At 41.0% G+C, this 22,253-nt stretch overlaps 3 protein-coding genes across 6 annotated transcripts in view; 2 read left to right on the top strand and 1 right to left on the bottom strand.

The window, feature by feature from the left end:
• Positions 1–14,039, top strand: part of JAM2 (junctional adhesion molecule 2) — a 40,145-nt gene extending 26,106 nt beyond the window's left edge. The window contains exons 3-10 of the mRNA XM_063126735.1: positions 744–857; positions 3,089–3,241; positions 4,328–4,533; positions 5,978–6,080; positions 8,707–8,814; positions 10,821–10,836; positions 11,547–11,586; positions 12,854–14,039. Coding sequence (XP_062982805.1) covers positions 744–857; positions 3,089–3,241; positions 4,328–4,533; positions 5,978–6,080; positions 8,707–8,814; positions 10,821–10,836; positions 11,547–11,586; positions 12,854–12,886 — 773 coding nt within the window. The 3' untranslated portion in view covers positions 12,887–14,039. The remainder of the gene's footprint in view (positions 1–743; positions 858–3,088; positions 3,242–4,327; positions 4,534–5,977; positions 6,081–8,706; positions 8,815–10,820; positions 10,837–11,546; positions 11,587–12,853) is intronic.
• Positions 14,040–14,807: 768 nt separating this feature from the next.
• Positions 14,808–20,180, bottom strand: ATP5PF (ATP synthase peripheral stalk subunit F6). Of its 2 annotated transcripts, none has more exons than XM_063126736.1 (4): positions 20,091–20,180; positions 17,430–17,621; positions 15,779–15,903; positions 14,808–14,927 (listed from the first exon to the last, which is right to left on the bottom strand). In XM_063126736.1, exons 2-4 carry the CDS (start codon positions 17,597–17,599, stop codon positions 14,899–14,901), a joined length of 324 nt encoding a protein of 107 aa, XP_062982806.1. In that variant the 5' UTR covers positions 17,600–17,621; positions 20,091–20,180; the 3' UTR covers positions 14,808–14,898. The 2 variants fall into 2 exon arrangements, with proteins under 2 accessions (XP_062982806.1, XP_062982807.1); XM_063126737.1 differs by lacking the exon at positions 20,091–20,180 and adding an exon at positions 19,901–20,008.
• The window catches only part of GABPA (GA binding protein transcription factor subunit alpha), a 23,595-nt gene continuing 21,498 nt past the window's right edge, over positions 20,157–22,253 (top strand). The window contains exon 1 of one of the 3 annotated variants that reach the window (XM_063126733.1): positions 20,157–20,221. The gene's annotated coding sequence lies outside the window, so the exon portion shown is untranslated. Of the gene's footprint in view, positions 20,222–20,366; positions 20,605–22,253 lie in introns of those variants that run through there. The other 2 variants (XM_063126734.1, XM_063126731.1) reach the window with 2 other exon arrangements.

Genomic DNA, 22,253 nt, shown 5'->3' with positions numbered 1-22,253 from the left:
TTTATCTTTCCACTACTATAAATCTAGAAGGCAGGTCTTGTTTTACATTTTGTGGGCAGATGTGGGCTGCTTATATGCGGGGAAAGCCCTGCGGCGGTTGTGGATCTGTGCTGTGTCAATTATACGATGCAGATGCAGCTTCGCAGCCACCACGGAGCTTTCCTACAAAACTGTGGATTAGAAAAAGTAGGGGACTTACCCTGACTTTTTCAATGGGAGCGACATCAGTACGGCTCTTCCGCCATCTGACATCACTCTGGACTGTCCTTTCCCCAGGAAGAGGGCGGGGGGGGCAGCTCCAGTACCCGGATGGCCACCAAAAACCCCATGCTCCCTCCTTGGTGTTGGGATTACCTGACACTGCCCTGGGAAACAAAACTGTGGCGTTTTGGAGGGAGGCGGTGCAAACCTGGCATCGTGAAGACAGTCCCATGGACATCATTGTGCTTCCTGCAGAGTCTGAAAGGAGGAAGCATTTAAGACAATGGGAAACAGTGGAGGATCGGGCCCAAGGATCTTAAAGGGGCATGCAGCAAATACTGAAAGTTTGCACACTTCAAACCAGATGAGAAGCTCATGTATTTGTACTCTCGCATCTGTACCCAACAACAAAATGTAAACTGAGAACTGGCCTTCAGAATCATTCTACTTAAGTCAGTTTTGAATGCATGCCAGCTGTTTGTATTGTATAATCTTAATCTATGCCAACTCAGAACAATGTTTCTTCTTCTTCTACCCAACAGGGGCATTTTTAAGCTGTAAACACAATGCTAGGAAGGAAAGTGATGTAAGGGTAGAATGGAAAAAAGTTATAGGATCTGAAGTTTTGTATGTCTACTTTCAGAGTTCCTTTAGAGGTAAGAAAATGCTAACTTTATATTTTGTTTGTGTGTTTAATTTGGGCATGGGTGGGTGTGGTCACATTTGGGAATTTGGTAAACTGTCCTGGGCACTACCACAAAATATTTGCCATGGGGGGTGGGGTGGGGGAAGGCAAGTCATAAAAGACAGGTAACCTGCAGAGTATAAAGTAGAGGTAGGGTCTGAGCCTAACACAGAGAACAACTCCTTTGAACCCACAGTTTTCTGTGCCAACAAACTTATTTTACACAAGGCAAACTCTGTTTCTCTTCCCCGCTTTCTGTCAGCCATTCCCCACCAGCACACACCCCTTCTCCTCAATGCAAGTGCATGAAGAAGCACACTACCTTTCTTTCAGGGTCCCTCCAAAATCACCCCCCTCTCCCTGGATCATACCTAAACCCATTTTCCCTGCCTCTCTCTCAAGCATGCTCCCATCCATTCAGTTATGCAAGCACCCAACCCACACCAACGCCTTTGCTGGCGTCACTGACCACCACTACCATACTTACTGGTTTACCTCTGTCCTTCCTAGCCCTGCCACTGTTCTGTCTTTGCTCCCTCTGCTTACCAGACAGCAGCAACAGGGGTCCATTTGGCTTTCCCCCCTTATTTTCCATCATGGCTAGGCACAGTGCAGAGGGAAGTGTCGGCCTGCAGCTGCCCGCCATCTTAATTTTGTAAGAGTTGTTCTGAACTCCACCTATTGGCCCAGAGGTAATCATTGGACATGAAGATGGCAGTGGCCAGAGGCTCTCACTTCACTTTGAAGCAATCCCAGCTGCCGGTAAGAAATGACTCGGTTCACACTCAGTGGTTGAGTGTGAGTTGTTGTTGAACTGAGAGTTATTGGGTTGTTTGAATGCAGTGCATGGTTATCATGTTGTTTGTAGGCAGTGCATGTATTGCATGGTTAGAAAGCCACCCTGCACAATTGCTGAATTCAGACAACATGATAACTTACCCTGCGGAAAACGTACTGTGTTCAGACAACATGATAAACCATGGTTCAATAACAAACAGGTTTGTATGTTGTGTGAACCCAGACAATATGTTATTAAAAGAAAAAAAATTGGGACAGGTAGTTCCTCTTGGCACATGCCAAGGAAGATGTCTAGGAGCACATTGCTGCACACAGTCACAACGTTGCCTACCCTCAGTTTAATATGTTTATGATGGCTTATTTTCTCTATGTGAGTCGTCTGAAGTACAGGATTGCACATGAGACCGGAGCACGTAGGCTGTACATAGATTCATTTGTTATTACATTTGTATCCCTTTTTAACAAGGAGCTCAGGGCAAAGTAAATGCCCCCTCCCTTTTATCTTCACAATAACCATCTGAGGCAGAAGGCCAACAGACACCAATTTGGTCCATGGTCATCCAGTGAGTTCCATGGCCGAGTGGGGAGCACAACCTCTCCTGGATTGAGATTGCAGTGCTAGCAGCTCTTTCCATGATTGTGGCAACTGTTAAAAATGCCACCAAAATCAATCACAGGGATGGCTGCTGGCAATTGTGAGCTGAATTCACATACAGCCTGCTTTATTCTACTGTTCACACAGAAAAGATAAGCATGCAGCTTGTGTTGGGCTGTCAGAGAAATCCACCACAGATTCAAATGAGACTGTATTTCTATGAATCCAACCCGCAAATCCCAGAGAAAACCATCTTTTTTCTGATCGCACAGATTGTGCAGCCTTCTGGACTGTTTGCTTGTTTGTTTTTTTGCTTTTGGAGGGCGGTCGAGGACTTGCCTTAATTTGCATTAGTGGTAATGCGAACAAAATTCTGGTAAAAACAGATTCCAGAAATGAGGGGACAATATAATGAAGGAACATATGACATTATGCGAAATAGAGACAGAACAGATTTAATAAAATCTGTTCATCGATAAGCTCATGTATGTGAACCCACCTTTAATCATACTTAAATCAGAGCTCCCCCTATCCCCAAGTGGTCCTCCAATTTAGAGGGGCAACCCTGGGAAAGCCCTATCTGAAGCATCTGTGTAAGGAGGTAATTTATGTGGTTTGTCAGGAGAAACAGGGTGGGGGCAGTAGAACATATCTTGTCCTTGGGCACTGCGTATGGGGGAAACATCATTATATGCTAGAAAAGCAAACCACTTTTGTATAATTCTTGTTTATATTTTTAAAGCAAAGTAATATCTACCTTCAAAGAAGTTTTTCTAACCATCTCTCTTTCTCTCTCTCTCGTTTTACAGGTAATTTTAAAGGTCGAGCTGATATATTACATTCAAGCATTCAAATTATGAATGTGACCAGAAAAGATTCTGGGAAGTACCGCTGTGAAATTAGTGCATCTACGGAAAACGGACAAGAAGCAGGAGAAATTGAAATCTCTCTTCAAGTGTTGGGTAGGAATCTAAACAAAATTAGTTGAAATGTAAACCAAATTCAGTAGTGTAGCTTCATACATTTCTTTTAAACTTCATTTGCTTTTTGATTACAGATGGAACACAATATTGTAATATTATTTGTATTTCACTTTATATCCTTTATACAACTGTTATCTCAAATGAACACAGTAGTATAGCCTTACACCAATATTATGTCAAATGAATGTATCCATTTGGCAAAGGATAAATTAATTAAATTAATAGAAGTAAGAAAGACTGCAATCCAATGGCCACTGGGAGGGTGTCACAGGGACTATAAGTTTGTTTGGATTTCCCCACTCTGAGGACAAATCACCTCTCCCAGTCTCTGGAGAAACTTCTGCACTCCTTACCTCTCAAACAACAGAGCTCCAACATTGGGAGAGGCAAAAATGGTGCATGGCATGGGCAGATAGTAAGCTCTGAATCTGCAGGATCCAAAACTCTCCCAATCCACAGACCCACTTCCAACATGGAATGATATTTACACCAGACTTGGAGCAAGCATAAATAGTTATAAACAAACAAAACAGCACAGCACAGAGACGGGAGAAGATGCCACACTTTCCTCACTTCCATCCTGCTGACATGAACCCGGCAGTGCTTTGATGTGACGATTCAACCGCTGTCAGATCTGCAGACCTTGCCCAGTAGGATTGCAATGCCCATATATTTTAAAATCAACCAGAAATGTAATTTATGTTGATTTTAGGCCTTTAAAATAGATAAAAAGATTTTGTGCCAATTATGTTTTATTTAAAGCTATGAAAGAAAGGCTGGATAAATGCACTGCTAATAGACTAGTATTTTATTTACAACTATCAAAGGATTATATGACACATGTTGGTTCATTGTTTAAGAATACTTAGGAAGTAATTGGACTAGCTACTTAACGCTGACTTTCACTAAACTTCAGTGGGACTGTGCCATCAGTGAGTGAACGGTGCTCATAAAATATGATACACAAACCACCCAATCCTACTGCCTTCATTAGAGCAATTTATGATCAAATATGCAGGTTTAGGCATCTAGATATTTACCTTTAAATACAGTGTAATTTTCTAGTCCCACCAGCTGCTCCTATTTGTGAAGTGCCCATCTCAGCTATGACCGGGACAGTAGTAGAACTGCGATGTAAAGAAAATGAAGGTGTTCCTGCTCCAAAGTACAGATGGTACAGGAATGGCATTGTTCTGCTGGAGAACCTAGCATCTGGGAAGATTAAAAAAGGAAGAGTTCCTTATATTATGAATACTACCTCTGGAACCCTGGTAAGCTGACACTAGTTCAATAACACTTAGGGTTTATCCTTTTTATGGGCTAGAAAAGTCAAAGTTGAACTATGCTAGCACTGAGGAAATCCAAAGCAGTATCAGAATCCTCCTCCTCCTCCTACTACTACTACTAGTAGTAGTAGTATTGCACAGAAAAGCAGCAAAAAGGGCAGCTGTTTCTCTAGATAGCTCCCATCACACAGTGCTCACATCTTCCAATATTAGCACCATTATGATATGAACTTCACCTTACAATAAAATAAATTGGGAAAGAATTGACACAAGAATGGAATAGCATTAAGGGAATGGGTTATAAAAGAACATGCAGATATTCACTTATCCCACCAAATACCACCTGAAATAACTGAATACAGGTTTTGCTGCAGAAGAAGAAATGCAAATTCCTTTGTTTTTGATCCAAATGTAATCTATGCCTACTAGGTTATATTTTGCCAGAGGTCCATTGAATGTCCAGGATTATTTCTAGACCAGGGCCTCAGCCACCATGGGTGAAATGCAGTCTGAGCTGAACAGAAAAGCAGCCAACCTCACACTTTGATTAATCTTTAATGTCAGTATTAAAGTTCATTTTGCATTTGCTGGTGTTGTGGTATTTAATTCGAGGAGTAGTTGAACTCTAGTTTAGTGAAACAGGAGGCAGTAAGCCTGTGTACACCAGTTGCTGGGGAATATGGGTGGGAGGGTGATTTTGCACTCATCTCCTGCTTATGGGTTTCCCGTGGGGAGCTGTTTGGCCACTATGTGAACACAATGTTGGACTAGATGAACTTTTGGTATGAACCAGCTTGGCTCCTCTTATATTCTTATTATTCATTTTTATTGAAGTATTGTTATTTTTGTCTCTTCATTTTCACATACTTGGCACGTTTTTTAAAAAAGGAGACTGATTTGCACATGGTAAACCTCTACAGGTTTCTGAACAAGAAGCCATTTTAATTCTGAGCCCTATTGAAGCACTCAAGAACTAAATAAGGTTAATAGCTTCTGCTTTGAAGCGAAACTCTTTTTACATCCTTGTGTCTGATGAGAAAACTTTCAAAAAGGAAACTCATTGGCCTAATTTAATGAATAGATGAGTAATAAATATATTTGGTAATCCCCTCCACACTCACTGTGCTTTATGCCACACAACCCAATTCCCTGAGAATGTAAAAATGGTAACATTTTTAGGTGTTTTTTTAAAAAATATTTCCTCTGGTAAAAAATATTAACTTCAATTATTTCAATACGTTTTAGTTCAGATGCCAGATTGGTCAACCATTTTGTATTCTGGAAAATTCTGACATATTCTAAAAACACTTCGTTGTAATACAAAACAAAATGTCAAGGCAATGTTTTGAAAATGTATTTTCAGTTTTGACCACTCCTTCCCAACCTTTTTAACAGATAGCTTGTCTCAATTCTTTTTTTTTTTAACCAGCTATTCAATCCTGTTTCTAAGAATGACACTGGAGAATATTACTGTGAAGCTGTCAATGGAATTGGACGGGCTCAGAAATGTCCTGTGAAGCGAATGCAAGTTGGTAAATGTCAAGTGCATATGAAGCCAACAAAACTTCATATGAAAATGTCTTCATTATAATACAAAGTTGGGAAACTAAAAGGTTTTAGTTTATCTTCAAAAATCTGAAATGACATGGTATATGTTTAAAATCCGAATTTGAATATTTTTAAAAACAGAATGTTTTAAGCAAAAATACAGTTTTACATTTAAGTCTTCAAAATGACCAAAATTCCTATATTCTAAATTCATAGAAAACTAATGTCCTGGTGACAAAATGCTGTACTCACATATTGAATGAATCCACTTCTGACTGGAGCTGCAGGAAAGCATGCAGAAAGAGCCATGTTTCTTTATGCATTAGAGTGTGAATGTCAGTTATATAGACAGTTTCAGGAATGCTTGGAGCAAAGGTGCCATCACCCATTTGAGCACCTTACCTAAAATGGGATGGCTACCCATGGGTAACCATCCAAGAGGGCATAGCTGCTGGTGAATGCTTCTCTGAGAGGGAAGCATGCATGCATTCAGTATTTGGTGCATACCACTTTAAAATACTTAGAAATAGGGCCCAGTCAAATTAAGAGGTCACTATTTCCCATTTTGGGGGTAACGTGCTTGAGCAAGTGGTGCTCTGTTCCAGACAGGTCTGGATAATCTGAACCCCCTTTAATTTTTCTTCTAAACTGGATTTAGGACAACAGCAAGCAATCTACTTCGCAAGTACGTCTTTCTTTCTCTAGACTGTCCACAAATTTTACCGTATATCACCAGCAATGATATTCTTCTGGATCACCTGTCTGGGATTGGGTTGGGGGCATTGATCTTGTGGTTCCACTCCTACCTCATGGGTAGATCCTAGAAAGTGTTGTTAGGGGATTGTTGTTCAGTGCCATGTGCTATGGTGTTCCCCATGCTCTACTAGAAACCACTGGGAGAGATCATTCAGAATTTTGGGGTTGGGTCCCATCAATATAAGGATGATGTCCTGCTCTGTCTCTCTTTTTCATTTAATCCAGGTAAAGCCACGGATGCCCTGGACAGGTATTGAGTTGCATGAATGCTAATAAATTTAAACTCAATTAATCCAGCCAAGGCAAAGGTGCTGTTGATTAATGACAAACTCTAGAGGTGGTGTTCAACTTCTTCTGGATAGTGTTGCACTGTCCCTTTTAAGGACTGGCTTTGCAACTTGAGATGCTTCTAGGTGCATCTTTGCTAATGGATGCACAGGTGGAAACCATAGCTTGCAATGCCTTTCACCAACTTCAATTAGTGTGCCAGCTGTGCTTCTTGTTAGAAAGAGAAGGTCTGGCCATAGTTATCAATGCTCTAGTAATATTCCATCAAAGTTACTGGTACACATTGTATGTGAGTCTGCATTTGAAAAGCATTCAGAAACTTCACCTGGTGCAGAACATGGTGGTCAGGTTGCTAACTACTGCTGACCACTGTAAACATATAAATCCAGTTGTTTAAGATACTCACTGACTCCCAGTTCGTTTCTGAGCAAAGTTCAAAATGCTGGTTTTGACCTTTCAGAGTCTCAAGCCACCTGGTGATAGGGTATCTAAAGGACAGCGTTGTAGTTATTTCCTGGTTTGAAAATAATCCTGGACATGAAAATTGCCCAACAATTGAAATCTTTATCTTTATTTGAGGTGAGGAGCATGGCTACTGGAAGTTGTGCTCAAATTGTGCTCTTCCTATGCATGCTTGCCTAATACCATCTCCATTGTTATCTTTTAGACAGCAGGAAAACTTCATCCTGCTCTCATACTCTATAAGCCATCTCGAGGGTATTTCTGTTGTTGTAAAGCAAGGGTATAAATAGAAGAGTGCTCTAAGATTGTGATTTTTGTGAAATGCTGCACTTTTGCAAAATCATAGGGAAAATGTTGTGTCCAGTTCTGAAAACTGGAGAGGAATTCCCAGGACTATAGAGACATAGACTTGGGGAAACCTGCAACAGGACACATCCCAAACATGTTCTAGGGCAGATATGAATGTTTTTCCCTGTTTCCAGCATTTGGATGTTGCTTTAGTTTCAGTTCTGCCATTCTGCAACAGCCAAGTCAACTTACAGGGCTAGGCCCCAAGCTAAACAGGTATCTACTTTCTTTTATCTAGCCTGTATACGACAAAATGCATTCAGAGAATTTTAATTGATCAATTCATTGTCTGAGAACATCTGATCATTGTCTGGGAGCATCTGATCAGTGCCTGGTTAGAAAGCATCTTGGGAACCATGTAAAATGCCCTGAGATTTCCATGGAAGAATAGGGCAAGCATTTCTTTTTTTTTTTAAAAAAAGCATCTATTAATATTCATAATGAGATTTTCAACAAACTTGTAAAATAGATCTACTGTTCTCAATGGTTGTCTCAGCGAAGAGATAGGGAGAAAAGGTCACTGAGAAAGAAATAAGCAAGCTTGGGAAATGCTACTTAGGAACCACATGACTGAAGTGGAATTTGAACTTGCACCTTCGATATGCAACATTGTATGAATACCGATTCCATCTAACATGGCCATTTTGAGAGTGAATATGTGACTAACTATTGTCTTCTATCAAGATCTCCAATTTGAAATAACTGCACTGGTAATTTCCACCCCCAACATTATATTTGCTTTGCTTTTACTTTTAGATGACCTTAATGTAAGTGGCATTGTAGCTGCAGTGGTCATTGTGGCCTTAATAATGGCTTCCTGTGGTCTTGGGGTATATTATGCACAAAAGAAGGGTTACTTTTCAAGTAAGTAAAACTTCCTCCTTCCTTGATTATCAAAATGTTGCTATGCCTAAATGTGTGTGAATGGTGGGATGAGGTCAGCAGAAATCCAGGTACTTTTAAAGCAAGGGCTATCACATCTCTGACAGAAGGGGCAACAGAAAGTGAAAGGAAGGACAAAAAACAGCTGAGTAATTGCAGAACTGGTTACAAGAAAGTCCTTCTGTCATGCATTGATAGGAAATAGTAGTTTTTTAAAAAATGAGGGCCAATTCTAAATAGTTATGAATCGGAGAATCCCAAATCTAAGATAAGGACATTTTTAGCAACAATAGGGTGTAGAACATTACTTAAAATTTACCTAGAATTTCAACCAATGACTATAGACTACTGAATTTTAACTAGAGTCTTCAATATACTTCTAGATTAAGCACCATTTAAATTTCTGTTACCTGTAGCCAATTCATGAATTAGTGTACAGTACGGAAAGCCCTTCCCCATGGCCCAGTCCAATGCCAGTTAGCTAATATTTGCATGGAGGAACTATTTAACGAGAAAGAATAATGTCCTTCCGTACCAGAACTGCTAAGGTACCCCTACCTAGAAAAATGGCAGTGTTCACATGGTAAGTACTTGTCACTTATCCAACTGTTATAGAGTTCCTCTATATCTGGCGTTAATGTAGCAGTGTGGGACTGGAGCATAGCAAAGGAACTTCTCATGCAGCTGACGTTTTATATGAAGTGGTACTAATACGTCTGATTCACATTTTGCAAGTTACTGAACCCCTTAATTAAGATAAGCCATAAATGAACACAATAGACAGCACAGCATCTTGTGGCTTCCTGCTCTTCAGACGGTGTTTTTATCACATCGTTACAGGCTGTCTCCTTTATAATTTTGTAATACATGCATTTCATTTCTGAAAAAGTAAATCAGTACATGTAGACAATATTTCAACGAAAGCTGTAGTACCATGGCTTTTTAATCTTATAAATTAATTTTGACCTGGAATCTTTCATGTATTTGATTGGCTAGCTCCCTCTACTGGACCACGGTGAAAGTATCTCTCATCACCAAAAGAACAGTTCACTTTGGACTTTTTAAGCGTCAGCAATAGAACAGATGCCAGTTCTTGCTCTTTGCTCTATGGATAACTTATTCTTACAGAAATACTGAACAAGTAGGACCAGATGGCAATCTGGCTGAATAGTTAACTGTAAGACAGGACCATTATCCTTCCTGGGAGCAATTAAGAGAAAGTTGAGCATCTTTGAGTCTCACTGAAACTCAGGAATTAAATTCTTAAGACTGTACTTAAGTACTGGCTATGACTGTGGGCTCTAATCACACATGACTTTCTCTAGGCTACATCAATTACTTAAGAATTTCTAGAAAGCTTGCTCATTACTTTGTAACATTTTAGTAGGTCCTAATACAAGGGCTGCACTACTGTGAAATTTGGATTCCACCGCCCCACCCCATGGACCAATCTTGTGTCCTGTGTTTGCTGTTTCTATAGCACACAGTATATAAATGTTTTAGAGTCCTTACCCAGTTTATACACACAACAATCTAGCAATTTACATTGTGGGGTTTAAGAGGAAGTGATTTGCCCAGAACCACCGAATGGGTATCTGTTCATAACTCCACAACAGATCAGATAGTGTAGTCCAGTCCACAGGGTGCACCAGACACAGAGCAGATACACACTGGATACAAATACATCCATGCTTCCTATTATAGGGGATGGATTTCAGGACTACTATTCTACGAAGAATGGTAATGGGTGGAAAGACTCTGCCTTAAGATGCCTTTAGCATTTAGCCATCTGGTTCATACTAACATATAGCTGAAATACCTGAGAAAGGTATTTCTCAGGAAATATCTGAGAAAGGTAGTACATGTACCAAAAAAAAAAAAAATCTTGGAAGATCAGGCAGGAGTGTTTGACCATTTTTTCCTGGCAGTTGTCCCAAGTATGAAGTTTGATGACAGTCTTATTGACTCTTTTTTCCTTCTTTTTCTAGAAAAAAAATCTTCAGTGTAAGTAGTTATTTTCTCTTTCTTTCTTTTGATCTGTTGAAAAGTTAACTATTAGAAAGTTGCATTCTGCTGATTTATGGAAACAATTATTGAGCAGATTTTTTTTCTAGTAGTCGCAATGTTGCATTTCTTAGACTGTAATCTCTAAATTGAGGCACAACTGGCAAAGTAGAGGGTTATAATTGTTATTGCTAATATGTTTGTTACTAATGTTTACAAGAATTAAGGAGGTCTTGGAGAATTTTCCATATTATATATTCAATAGCTCCCTCACTAAAAATGTGTGAGGCAATTGTCTCCCTTTCTCTTCTTTATAGTTGTGGATATTGGTCTTAATGTACCCCACCCACCCACCCACACACACCAAAACACACACATACCACATTGTAATTGTTAATAATAAAACTCAACAGCAGTTTTTGCCATGAGGATGACAAAGCAGTGCTGTATATTTTGGCCACGGAAAATGAATCTGAACTAATGTTAGGTCTTTAATATAGAAATGGTAGGCTTGTTTACCTTCATACTTGCAGACAGCTTTACTAGTATTCATTCTCCAATCACTAAATTCAACATCATTTTTAAAATTTCAAAAAAAAATTCGAACAGGGATATCTGCTCTATACAAGTAAGATGCATGAGGAGTTAACAATTTGCCTAGAATTGCCCAGATCTAATAATTCACATTCCAACTTTTGTTTCACTATCAGGAAGAAGAGTTCTAAGTACAAAACTACAGAAAGTGAAAAGGTGTGTATTCTGCATCTACATTGGTAGCAGGGCTAGCCCACCAGTTGCACTTTTTTTCAGGGAAACGTACACACTTGCCCTGTGGGTGTCATGCCACAGTTGTAATGTATAGAGTAGCTGTGAGCTGAGCTACCTAGTCAACCATATCACATGACACATCTCTTGTTGAACAGTACCATTTCAGATCCCTAGTGGGTTGGGAGAGAAAATGTGGAATTAATTTTAAATGCAAGCCCATCTAAAACTATTACTTCCACAATAAAAACAACAAGAAGCAGCATGTCAGGAAGAGACCCAGGCTATCCTTCTCCATTTTATGTTTGATTATTTCACATATAATTTCTAAGCTGAACTGATAGAATATATAAATAAATGCTTAACATGATTCCTGTTGATTATGTTACTCAGCTATTAGTTCCTCTTTGCATAATATTTATTTATTTATTTATTTATTTATTTATTTATTTATTACATTTCTATACCGCCCAATAGCCGAAGCTCTATAGCGGAAGAATGGAGTACTTGCCAGATTCCAACCATCTCATTATGGATACGGCCAGTTTGCTTGGCACGACAGCCCATTGTGGGTTAATTTAACTGGGGTGTGTGCCAGCCACCATTATGAATATGCAACCTCTTTCTGGAGTTGTCATGTGAATGTAGACAGGTGTTTTTTGAGGGTTAAGCAACCCTTGCATAACCCCAAAACAAACAGGTTATGCAAGGGTTGTTTAATCCTCAAATACAGCCCCCTGCTGGGCAGGGTTTACATGACATAAGCCATGGCTATCACCAGTCAGGGCTTGCATATTCATAATAGTGGCTAGAATGTGCTCCTTGAGGGTAAATTAACCCATGATGGGCTGTCATGTTGTGTGAACCAGGACAATGTGTATGTGAGTGACAGGGTTCAGGATGATGTGTCTCAGTCAAGGGGCAATTGCATACATTTCCACATCCATAGCTTTATTCAAATGACTGCCTTTTTTGCTCACATCATCTATCCACTTGTATGAACTTATCATGCAACCCAGATTGCAGTAGTTCTGTATTTATTTCTATCTTTATAACATCGAAAGAAACTTTTTGTTGTGTCTGTGTTTTTCAAAATGATGCAAAGGAAACATACCGTGAGCCAACAGTATATACCTTTAAGTGTTGCAGGTACTTTAATGGTTATTGGTTGTTCACTGATATTGGGGCAAGACCTACTGAAAATGGATGGATTCTTTTAATAGTAATTTCTTGTCTATTCTCCTCTCCTCAGGATTTCAAGCACACCAAGTCTTTTGTTATTTAAAAGAAATTCAATCTCAGAGGATCACCAAACAACCATTTTCTGTGCAGAATATCAAAGATGTTTGAACTCTGTTCTGTAAATATTAAAAGTGGTACATGCAGAAAGCCAATGGCAAAGTTAAAGCATTACTGTTAAAAGCTGACAAAAGATTGTCAAGAGCGGTTTTGACAGTGCTTTTTCTTAATGAAATTGTGTTAATAGGTGCACACAAATGTGATTTCTTGCTGGGTAATATGCCCACAGAGTATTAAAGTAGGAGAAAACTAATTGTACAGTTCTGGTTGTCACATCTACAAAAGGTAATCATGTAGTTAGAAAAGGTGCAGAAAAGAGCAACCAAAATGATCAGGGGGCTGTAGCATGTTCCGTATAAGAAAAGGGAAGAGGGTTTTTAGTTTAGAAAAAAAAAAGTAATAGGGGTTGTGGAGAAAGTGGAAAGTACTTGTTTTAACACTAAAACCCATGATCATACAATGAAGCTGATTGGTGACAGATTGAAGCTGATTGGTGACAGACAAAAGCAACTAGCTCTTCATACAGTGGAATTAATTGCTGGGATTTGTTGCCACAGGATGTGGTGACAGCTACTAGCTCAGTGGGAATTAAAGGGGAATTTGACAGATTTTTAGAGGATAAGGCTATCAATGACTATGATCGTATACCTCTGAATTCCAGTTGCTAGGGAACAGCAGCAAAATAGAGCTATTGCCTCATATGCTCCGCATGGGCTCCCCAGAGGTATCTGACTGACTGCTTGGGAAATAGTATACTAGATTATATAGACCTTTGGTTGGATCTAACAAGAGTTCTAGTGGGTTTTATGAAGCCATCTGTCTGGGAATAACTGCGTGACAGGAGCAGCCCTAGCCTCTTGATAGGGTCACTGTTATCTGTTCTAATCCCAGATTTGGTTTGGGGCTTGGATGTTTCTAGGGAGGGCTTAATCTTTGCTTCACTGCTAAGGTCAAAAGAGCCAAAACTGATATTGCCATGAGTGAGAGAGGAAAGCAGTTCCCAACAAATCCTCTCTTGTGAGGACTTTAACTGCCTACACATAGAACGGTGTGGCAGGAGCAAACCGGACTTCTTGACATGATCACTGCTATCTGCTCAATTCTCGGATTTGGTCTAGGGGCTGGTTACTTCTGGGGAAGACTTGCTCTTTTCCTTCACTGTTGATGCCACGACAGCCAGAACCACAGTAGATATAGGGTGTAAGTGAAGAGGTAGATCTACATGCAAATGTCTACCCCTGCTGAGACTATAAACTTTATTCGAACATGTTTGTAAGTTACCCGGAAGACCTAAATGGTGGAAATGACAAGATAGAAATCTGTTGAATAATGAGCTCCATAGATGAGGGGCTTTTTACTCATTATTATTGTGGAATATTTTTGTTTTTTAATAAGCTGGATCATTGTTTAAAGCATTTTTTGTCTTGAATTTTTAAGTGCCTTGACATTTTTAAACCATATTGTCAATAAGGAGATTATGGTGTAGAAGTTTATTGATGAGTGGCGCATCCTTACCACTTTACATTTTTTTTTAATATTCTTGCCACTAATGATCATTTGAGGACTCTTTGTATATTTTGCTTCAGAGGAAATCTTTTTCAACACCCAATACTAGTGAGTGCCTTTTAAAATAAAACTCCTAGATGGTATTATAAATAAATTACTTATGCTTTGTGACTGATGTGATTGCAATGCTAAGCTTAACACAAACTTTTACCATGAACATTTCATTGGGGGTTTCTCACTTTCTAACTCCACAATTGTTGAAGAATAATATAGTAATTAGAATAAGTTTGGCATGTGTTCTAAAATCTTTACTTTGGAAGTGAAATATGGCCAACCAAAATACAGGACTGGTTTCAAATATTATTTGAGTTGTTTCATTAACAAAAACTCCCATGCACACATTTGATCACTGAACTGTTTATTTAAGTTACAACCGCAGGTCTAATCAACATGTCCAACTTGACACCACTGCTTGGTGTACCCATTATCACATCACTTCTGTTCCTCTTCAAATTTGGGTTCTGTCAGGGGAAAAAAAAAAGGTTTCAGGTTATAAAAGCAACATTTTCTAAATAGTATTATAATCTGATCCATAATGTCCAGATTATACCAGAAATTAACTCCTACTAAATTGAATGGGAGTTATTTCTAAGTAACTGCACAGAACTGCAACCATAGTTTTGTAATTATACAATGACCTTTACAAATTTTCAAGGGTCTAGGGTCAGCAAGTACTGTTGTAAGTGCAACACTCATTTCTTTCAATGCATGTTCCTTGGAGGAAAAAAGGCGGGATATAAATGTAATAAATAAATAAGCAAACACCATTGAAATGTGAATTGTATACAAGCAGTGCTTCCGAGGGAATCTAAATATCAGGACATAGTAAGATTTGCTAGGAAGATCCATACACAAGTAAACTAGAAACCCCTACATCATAATCTGAGCTAAACAATGCTTTTAAGGTAAAGATCAGTAGCAAACACAGTCTCTTAACTACCTCTGCTTATAGATCACAAATGAAATTCTTCAATAATGCGAAGTATATGTACAGATATTGCTCAAATCAGATTGTTATGATTATTATGCTGAAAACAGGAAAACAAGTAGATCTATATAACATTATGTTGTATCAGATATAACATTTGGGCCTATTCACCCCACACATTGAATGTATGAACAGTTTACTACAAGATGCCTTGAAGCAAATTCTGGATCCCCGAATCCCCACTGAAATATATTTAGAATTAGATCTGACAACCCTTGGTTGACGGTCTAAAAACAGTTCTTAAAATTCGGAACACACTAATTTCTGATATACCAACTCTATACATATTTATACATAACTATGAACAAACTTCTAAAAGCTCACCTTCAAACTTGAAGTCTGGAAATTTGGTCAGGTCTCCACCACCATATAACCGTTGGAGCTTGGCAATTTGTTCGCTCATGTCTTTCTCATATTCCGGGCCCGCATCGACAAGGCCACCAGCTTTTCTACAAAGATAAAAATGAGTGTTTCAAGTAATTCTGTTCTTGGAACAGTATTTAAGATCCTGGTTTTCAAACTGTGTATGTGTGTGTAGGGGGGGAAACGGGATGGGACAACCTGACTTTCTTGGATGAAGTGCAAATATAACACCCAAATAGACAACAAATCTAGGTTTCAATTGTATTATGTTTCATAAGATGACTAAGGTTCCAGCAGCTGTTAGAAACCACTCCAGTTTACAGCAATAGAGAAAGACACTCTCTTTACATTCACACATCTTTTATGGTGATCATTAAAGTTGGTTGTTTTTATGCTCTTCATGATTTACATTTTTGTGAACCGCCCAGAGAGCTTTGGCTATTGGGCAGTATAAAAATGTAATAAATAAATAAATAAACGATAGGACAAACCAAAAAACAAACTAACACCAAACAAATCCCAAAACACCCCGCCTTCCCAGGCTGGAGGGTTATTCTCCAGCTATTTTCCTTTGCAGAAAGATCTTCTGACAGTAGCACAGTTGTGAAAACAATGGAAGCAGCCTTCCACAATGCAGGGGTGGAGGATGGTTTATTCAGGTGCTTGTGTGTGTGTGTGTGTGGGATAGAAGGACATGATGCATTTAGAAAACTAGCTGAAGTAAATGACTGGATTTTTTTTCCTAATTATCACTAGGCAAAATGTTCCACTGCCCAGAGGCTAGGCAAACAAATGAAGCTTGACAAGAATCCTATACCAATACAATATGGATAGCACAAATCGTATAATTTAAAATCAGTTTACCTAGTCAGTTGTGGACTTGAATTGTAGCATCCAACGAACAGACCATAGAAATCATTTTCCCTTTCACTATTTTACATCACAGCAGAGTTCGTGTCACAACTGTGCTGGCTATTCAAGATTATATCTACTTGATACTGCAATTCCTTGCTTTTATATATTTAACAGATATATACCCTGCCTTTTGATGTAAATATCCACAAGGCATCTTGTAACAGATTACACAATTCAATATGGTGGAGGAATTGCTAAGAGATATGAAGAGGGGACAAAATTATGTTGCAGTCTCTCTCCAGATCTCTATTGTTCTTGCCACTACTGCTGCCCTTAGGGGTCTTTATGTGATGAATCTAGAGCCTCCTTCCAGGAAATATGCTGCGAGGCAACACCATGTATGTATTAAATTAATACATACCCTGTTTTCGCCATTGAATTTTGAAACACTGAAGATGTGTTTCCCTCAAGCTCTTTTAGTCCTGAGGTTCTGTAATTAAACCTTTAGCTAAACTTACTCCATAGGTCTATATAGTGCATAATTTTCCAACAACAGAAAAGATAGACATAAAATACAACTACGTACACACATTCCATAGACAACTCAGTATTACTGCGAATCAAGTACTAACAGGGCACTTGCAAGAACCAGCTTCAATAGTGGAATATAAACAGGAGAAGATAAATTGCCAGCAAGATACTCGACGACTGGTGCCTAGAAGTTCTGTATTTACTACTGAACTATTCATTCACTTACTGGCTCTTTGTGTTATATTCTCTGATCTTGTCCAAGAAGAGCTTTTGCACAGGATCAAGTTCCTTTGCTTTATTAAACACAACAGCAGAAAAGCCAATGTTCCTACGCAAGTGGATTGAGAGCGCTGAACGGAAAATGGAAGAAAACCTGAAGAGCTGCTGGAGAATCATGATGAATTTGTAGAAGGCTCAGCTAGAAAGACAAAGTATCCATCAATTACATCTCAATTTTTTGGCACCTACTTCCCTATAAACCTTCTAATAGTTTAGAGATCTGCTGGGGAGATCCTGCTTCAAATTATAGCTCACTAGGAGCCCAGACTGGTTTCCCTAAGAAGCATGGCTAAGTAGGCACTACAAAGCCATGCCTGTGCAATTTGCTCTACCCATTCCAACATTCTGCAGACAGCTAAAGATGCTTTTTTCAGCATGCTTTGGATGTTAGCTTGTATCTTTGGGGTAGCTTCTGTTTACTGGGGTGGTGATGGATAGAATACCAACTGTTGCTTTGTTTTTATTTTATTATTTGTTTTTTATTATAAATCTCTTTGAAACTATCTGGACAAAAGCAATACATACATTCAGCAAATATATAATATCAATATATCTCAGAATACCCAAAAGTACACTAGATAATTTAGCCAAAGTTTATGGAGATGATTAATAGAATAGACGGCTTCATTTTTGCCCAATGTAACAGAAGTGTGGAAGACCATTGTCATTTTGAGGAATTAGTGGTGAATAATGGCTCCTTCTAGACTTCCAGTTGGGCCTGTTGCTTTTTGTTAGCCATGGTTTCTATTTCCCAGAGTTAGCTGTTTGAGATGGTTCAACTTGAGAAACTATTATTTACCTTTAAATAGCAGTACTTGGCTAGACCTCAAAGCCTGCCACCAGGTAGGGGAAGGTGTATCTGGCATGGTCATATAGCTTATTTGTGCTAGCTGTTTACCATTGTAGTTTCTTGCTGCAATCTTTGCTAGTTTCTTCCTGCTTAATAGAATCTTTACTTCACCCATTGGTGTGTACATTGTTTCTGAATCCCAAAAAGAACAGTCGGCTCTTTGCAACACACCCATTAGATTAAATGGAACTTGTTTCATTGTGAAGGATAAATTATTAACATTCTTACTTACAAATTAATGTAAGATCAATAGAACCTCCAACTTTAGTGTACAGCAGAGGGAGAGAAAGGAAGCAGGGCTATCCCATCTGCCTCATGGAGAGATCAGATGGCTCTGACTCTCCTTGACTGTCACTTAATGACAGAAATTCCATCAGGTTACCTGAACCATTCTTGTCACAGCCATTTGTTGTACAAGCTGTAACTTTAAGAACTGGAGCCAGTTTCCTTTTTTTCTCATTTCAATTATCTTGTTCCTTCTGTGTAGTGTCTTTTAGATTGTATACTGAGAGGAGGGGCTTTCTTATGTTTTTTTAGTTGAGTTTTCAGCCATGGGGCTTACAGAATAAGGTTAAAATGTTTTAAACAGATAAACAAGCATAGTAATTCCCCTGAACTCAAGCAGAACAGATCCAAAGTATGCTGCAGCTTCTGATTTTTTTTAAAAAAAGTGTTTCTGATTGCTAGAGAGATACTTAAGTAAATACCTCAGCCATGACTTTACTCATGTACAGAGATACATTTGTGCTATTTTCAGGGACAGGGCTGTTTGAGGGCAATTACAGGTGGGGAAGTCAGGAAGAAAGCACCAAGCAAGGGCTACCTACAGTCAAGGCCTTGGTTGAAGGTTCTTCCCAGGGCTGGCACCTCCCATTCCAGATGCACACTGAAAACCCCAAGAACCCTGAGCCTCCTGTTTTCCCTTCCTTTCCTTCCTCTTGCATGCTCATCCACCTTCTCTCGTTGCAGCAGCATACCCCACTTGCCTTGCTCTCTCCCTTCAAGTGGTGGCACGAATTGGGTGGAGAGAGAAAGGACAAGTGATCAGACAGTTGTGTGACTTTGGTAAGGAGGCGGAGGGGAGCGCACCCCCCGCCCAATTTGGGCATCTTGCCCAAGCCCCCTTCAAACCGTCACTTTGTCGTCCCGTTAAATTTGTTCCCGCTCAGACCACCCCATCAGGCCTGCCCGTTGTGCTTGACTGTACCAAGCGCGAACGCTTTGTTCCCTGAAGGCCTCATAAAGCCACCCTGCACTGCGGCTGCCTTCCCGATCCTTTAGCCTGTCAAACTCGGCACCTTGGAGACTCAGTCCAAAAAGGCTACCAAAAGAGCGGTTTATGTTTGACGTTGCAGCCGCCGCGAGCGAAGTTTATAACGATTTTCCTGAGGTTCCGCAGAAGTCAAGCAATTTAAAGGCCCAGAGGAGGGAACGGAAGGGGGGAGGAGAACCTTGGTCGAACTCGGGGGCGGCGAGCTTGGAAAACGGGGTAGGTGAGTCGGGTGGGGGTTCGCTGAGGCCAGGCGAAAACGAGGCGCAGGCTCTTTAGCCATAGGTGGCTCTTTTACCCTCCGCAGCGCTCCCTCCTCGCCCGTCTAGACCCAACGCGCAGCGCCGCCGGTCACCTTGCTCCAGCCTGCAGTCACAGAACGGGCCCCGCCTCCCACGAGCGCAATGGGTTTCGGGAGTTTTGCTTTTTAAACCGCCACCTCTTTAGGCTCCGTTTAAACACATTCGCACCTGCACCCGCTGCCTTACCGTGCGTAACTCCGGATTCCCCTCACTGTTGTTGTTTTCCTCCCCCTCGTCCCCAAGACAGAAAAGCCTTGGAAGAGTCAACTTATCCTTTCTACCCCACCGGAAACGGAGGGATTCACTTCCGGTTTAAAGTAAGAGGCTGGAATAGCCAAAATAAATACTTTTGCGAATATCTGAGGCGCGTTCCTGGGGAGGTGGCGGGAGCGTCGCAAGGCATGCCGGGAGTTGTAGTTTTTCGCCCCGACGCGGGGGGGATTGTGTGTGCGTGTTTTCCCCGCCAGGGCCCCGCACGCAGGCCTCGCCGCCCGAGTCTGAGTACGCTCCGGCCTTTCCCCGCACCCCGCCCAGGGACCGTCAGGGAAAGGAGAAGGTGTTCGGTAGGGCTGGTCCAGCCGTTACGGGCGGAAAGTGAAAAAAGAGGGGGGTTGGGAAACGGCGTGCACTGCTCCACTCGCGGTGGGGGCTGGCTTGTTTTTGTGACGGAGGCTGAGGGCGGCAGCGACGGCGGCGGCGGGTGAGTCCTGAGGCGCGAGCTCCGGGGCGCGCGGCTCGAAGGGAAGAGCGCGGGAGGGGGAGAGGGAAGCGCCTCGCGCTGTATCCGGGGGGGAGGGGGGTCTCGTGGCCTCCTCGCTTCTTGTGTTTTGTTTCCGTTTCTGCCCCGCGCGGCGCGAGTCTCATTTCCGTTCCGAGTTCAAACAACAAGGAGGCGCCGCCGCGGGCGGGCGGGAGAGGAAGGCCTGGGATGAGCGGGGCTTCTTCCTGGCCGGCGCAGGGCGGGGTGGAGTGGGGGTGGGGAGGAAGGAGCCCCTTTCCCCATCCCTCCCTGTTGCTCCTTCTTCCTTTCGACCCGTCGAAAGACCAGGCCTCTGGAGCCCAGGCGAAAGCCAAGGGGCTTTGGCAGCCGCCTTCCTCTTCAGGGAGGGGAGTGAAGGCTGCCCCGTCAGCGTCGTGCAGAGCGGAGGCTGCTCAGCCACATAGAGGGGGCCCCTGCCGGTTTCTGCCACCTCTTCCTTCCCGCCACCCCACACATAGTGTCGGTCTCGCCATGAGGGGCAAGCTGCAGGGCGCTTCCAATTGCCGACGTTTCAACCCTTTCGTTAGCCTCGACGTTTCGGAATATCTCCGTCCTCATAATTTAATGAAATAGATAAATAACTCTGTCGTAATAGTCCTATGGAAAAATCGGAGGGGTTATCTCCCTTATGTTTGTAGTAGGGCTGCATCAGTGTAATGGCAAAAGCCTCTGTCCTGGCTGAGCTAGAAAATAAGAGTTTTAGATTCACGATGGTGTGTTTTCCAGTAGCTTTTATACTAATAAGACGTAAGAACAGTGAACATGCAGCTTTCTCACTATGTACGTGTTCTATATGTACTAGTAGTTTAATTCTAAGCCGTGAGGTGGCATGGGAAATTTTCCATTTCATAAGTTCATTAGTAACAATGAATAGACGCCAACTGAAAATATAATATTAGGCAAACTTGACAGTTTCAAAGTTGTGGTGAATGTTTTACAGGAGGGTGAAATGGAATTAATAAGTAGTGACAGTGAACTGAAGTTGCTCAAACAACCTCAAGTGGAAGAGAGTTGAACTCTGTTGAAGTAGATGAGTGCTGTCAACATACAATGCATTTTTGAGGGGTTGCTAATAAAATTAAGTATGTCAACAGTTTTCAGTACCGTTATATTTTCTTAAATCAATGATAAGTGTAATACATACTATTGTCCTCGATTTTTTTTTTGATTTTTTTTAAAAAAATTCAACTTCCTATAGCATTTAAATCACATTGGGTCTGTTCAGATGTATACAGAGGGTGGGTGGGTATGGGAACAATGGAGAAGGGAGGGGTAACAGAACCATGACAAGCAGGCTGCCACATAAACGGGAACCATGCCACTCCCTGTGGTTCTGCTACCACTCCTGGTTAGTTCACTTTCGTCTGCGTAGTTTAACCTCACATCCCGCCATCCTTCACATCCCAAACAGGCGGCCAGCAGCTGCATTGATAAAACTGGAAAAAAATGTCTACCCACCATAGAGAAGATCCAGGATGGCAAGAGTGTTGCCGGAAGTGGCTGTTGCTCTTGCAGGTGGACCCTATGGTTATTGCCTCAACACCCGTACCAGGACTGGCCAAAGTACTGTGGGTATCCTGTCGCACAGC

This window comes from Elgaria multicarinata, chromosome 5 (genome assembly GCF_023053635.1).
Source record: "Elgaria multicarinata webbii isolate HBS135686 ecotype San Diego chromosome 5, rElgMul1.1.pri, whole genome shotgun sequence".
Classification (NCBI taxonomy): Eukaryota; Metazoa; Chordata; class Lepidosauria; order Squamata; family Anguidae; genus Elgaria; species Elgaria multicarinata.
This window is presented reverse-complemented; position numbering and strand designations above follow the sequence as displayed.

Bases quoted from the DNA above. Each gene is read 5' to 3' on its own strand.
- ATP5PF (XM_063126736.1), bottom strand. From the start codon at position 17,599: ATGATTCTCCAGCAGCTCTTCAGGTTTTCTTCCATTTTCCGTTCAGCG. The intron at 15,904-17,429 runs GTAAGTGAATGA...TTATCTTTGTAG, and splicing joins GAATATAACACAAAGAGCCA to AAAAGCTGGTGGCCTTGTCG. The intron at 14,928-15,778 runs GTGAGCTTTTAG...TTCCCCTGACAG, and splicing joins TCCAGACTTCAAGTTTGAAG to AACCCAAATTTGAAGAGGAA.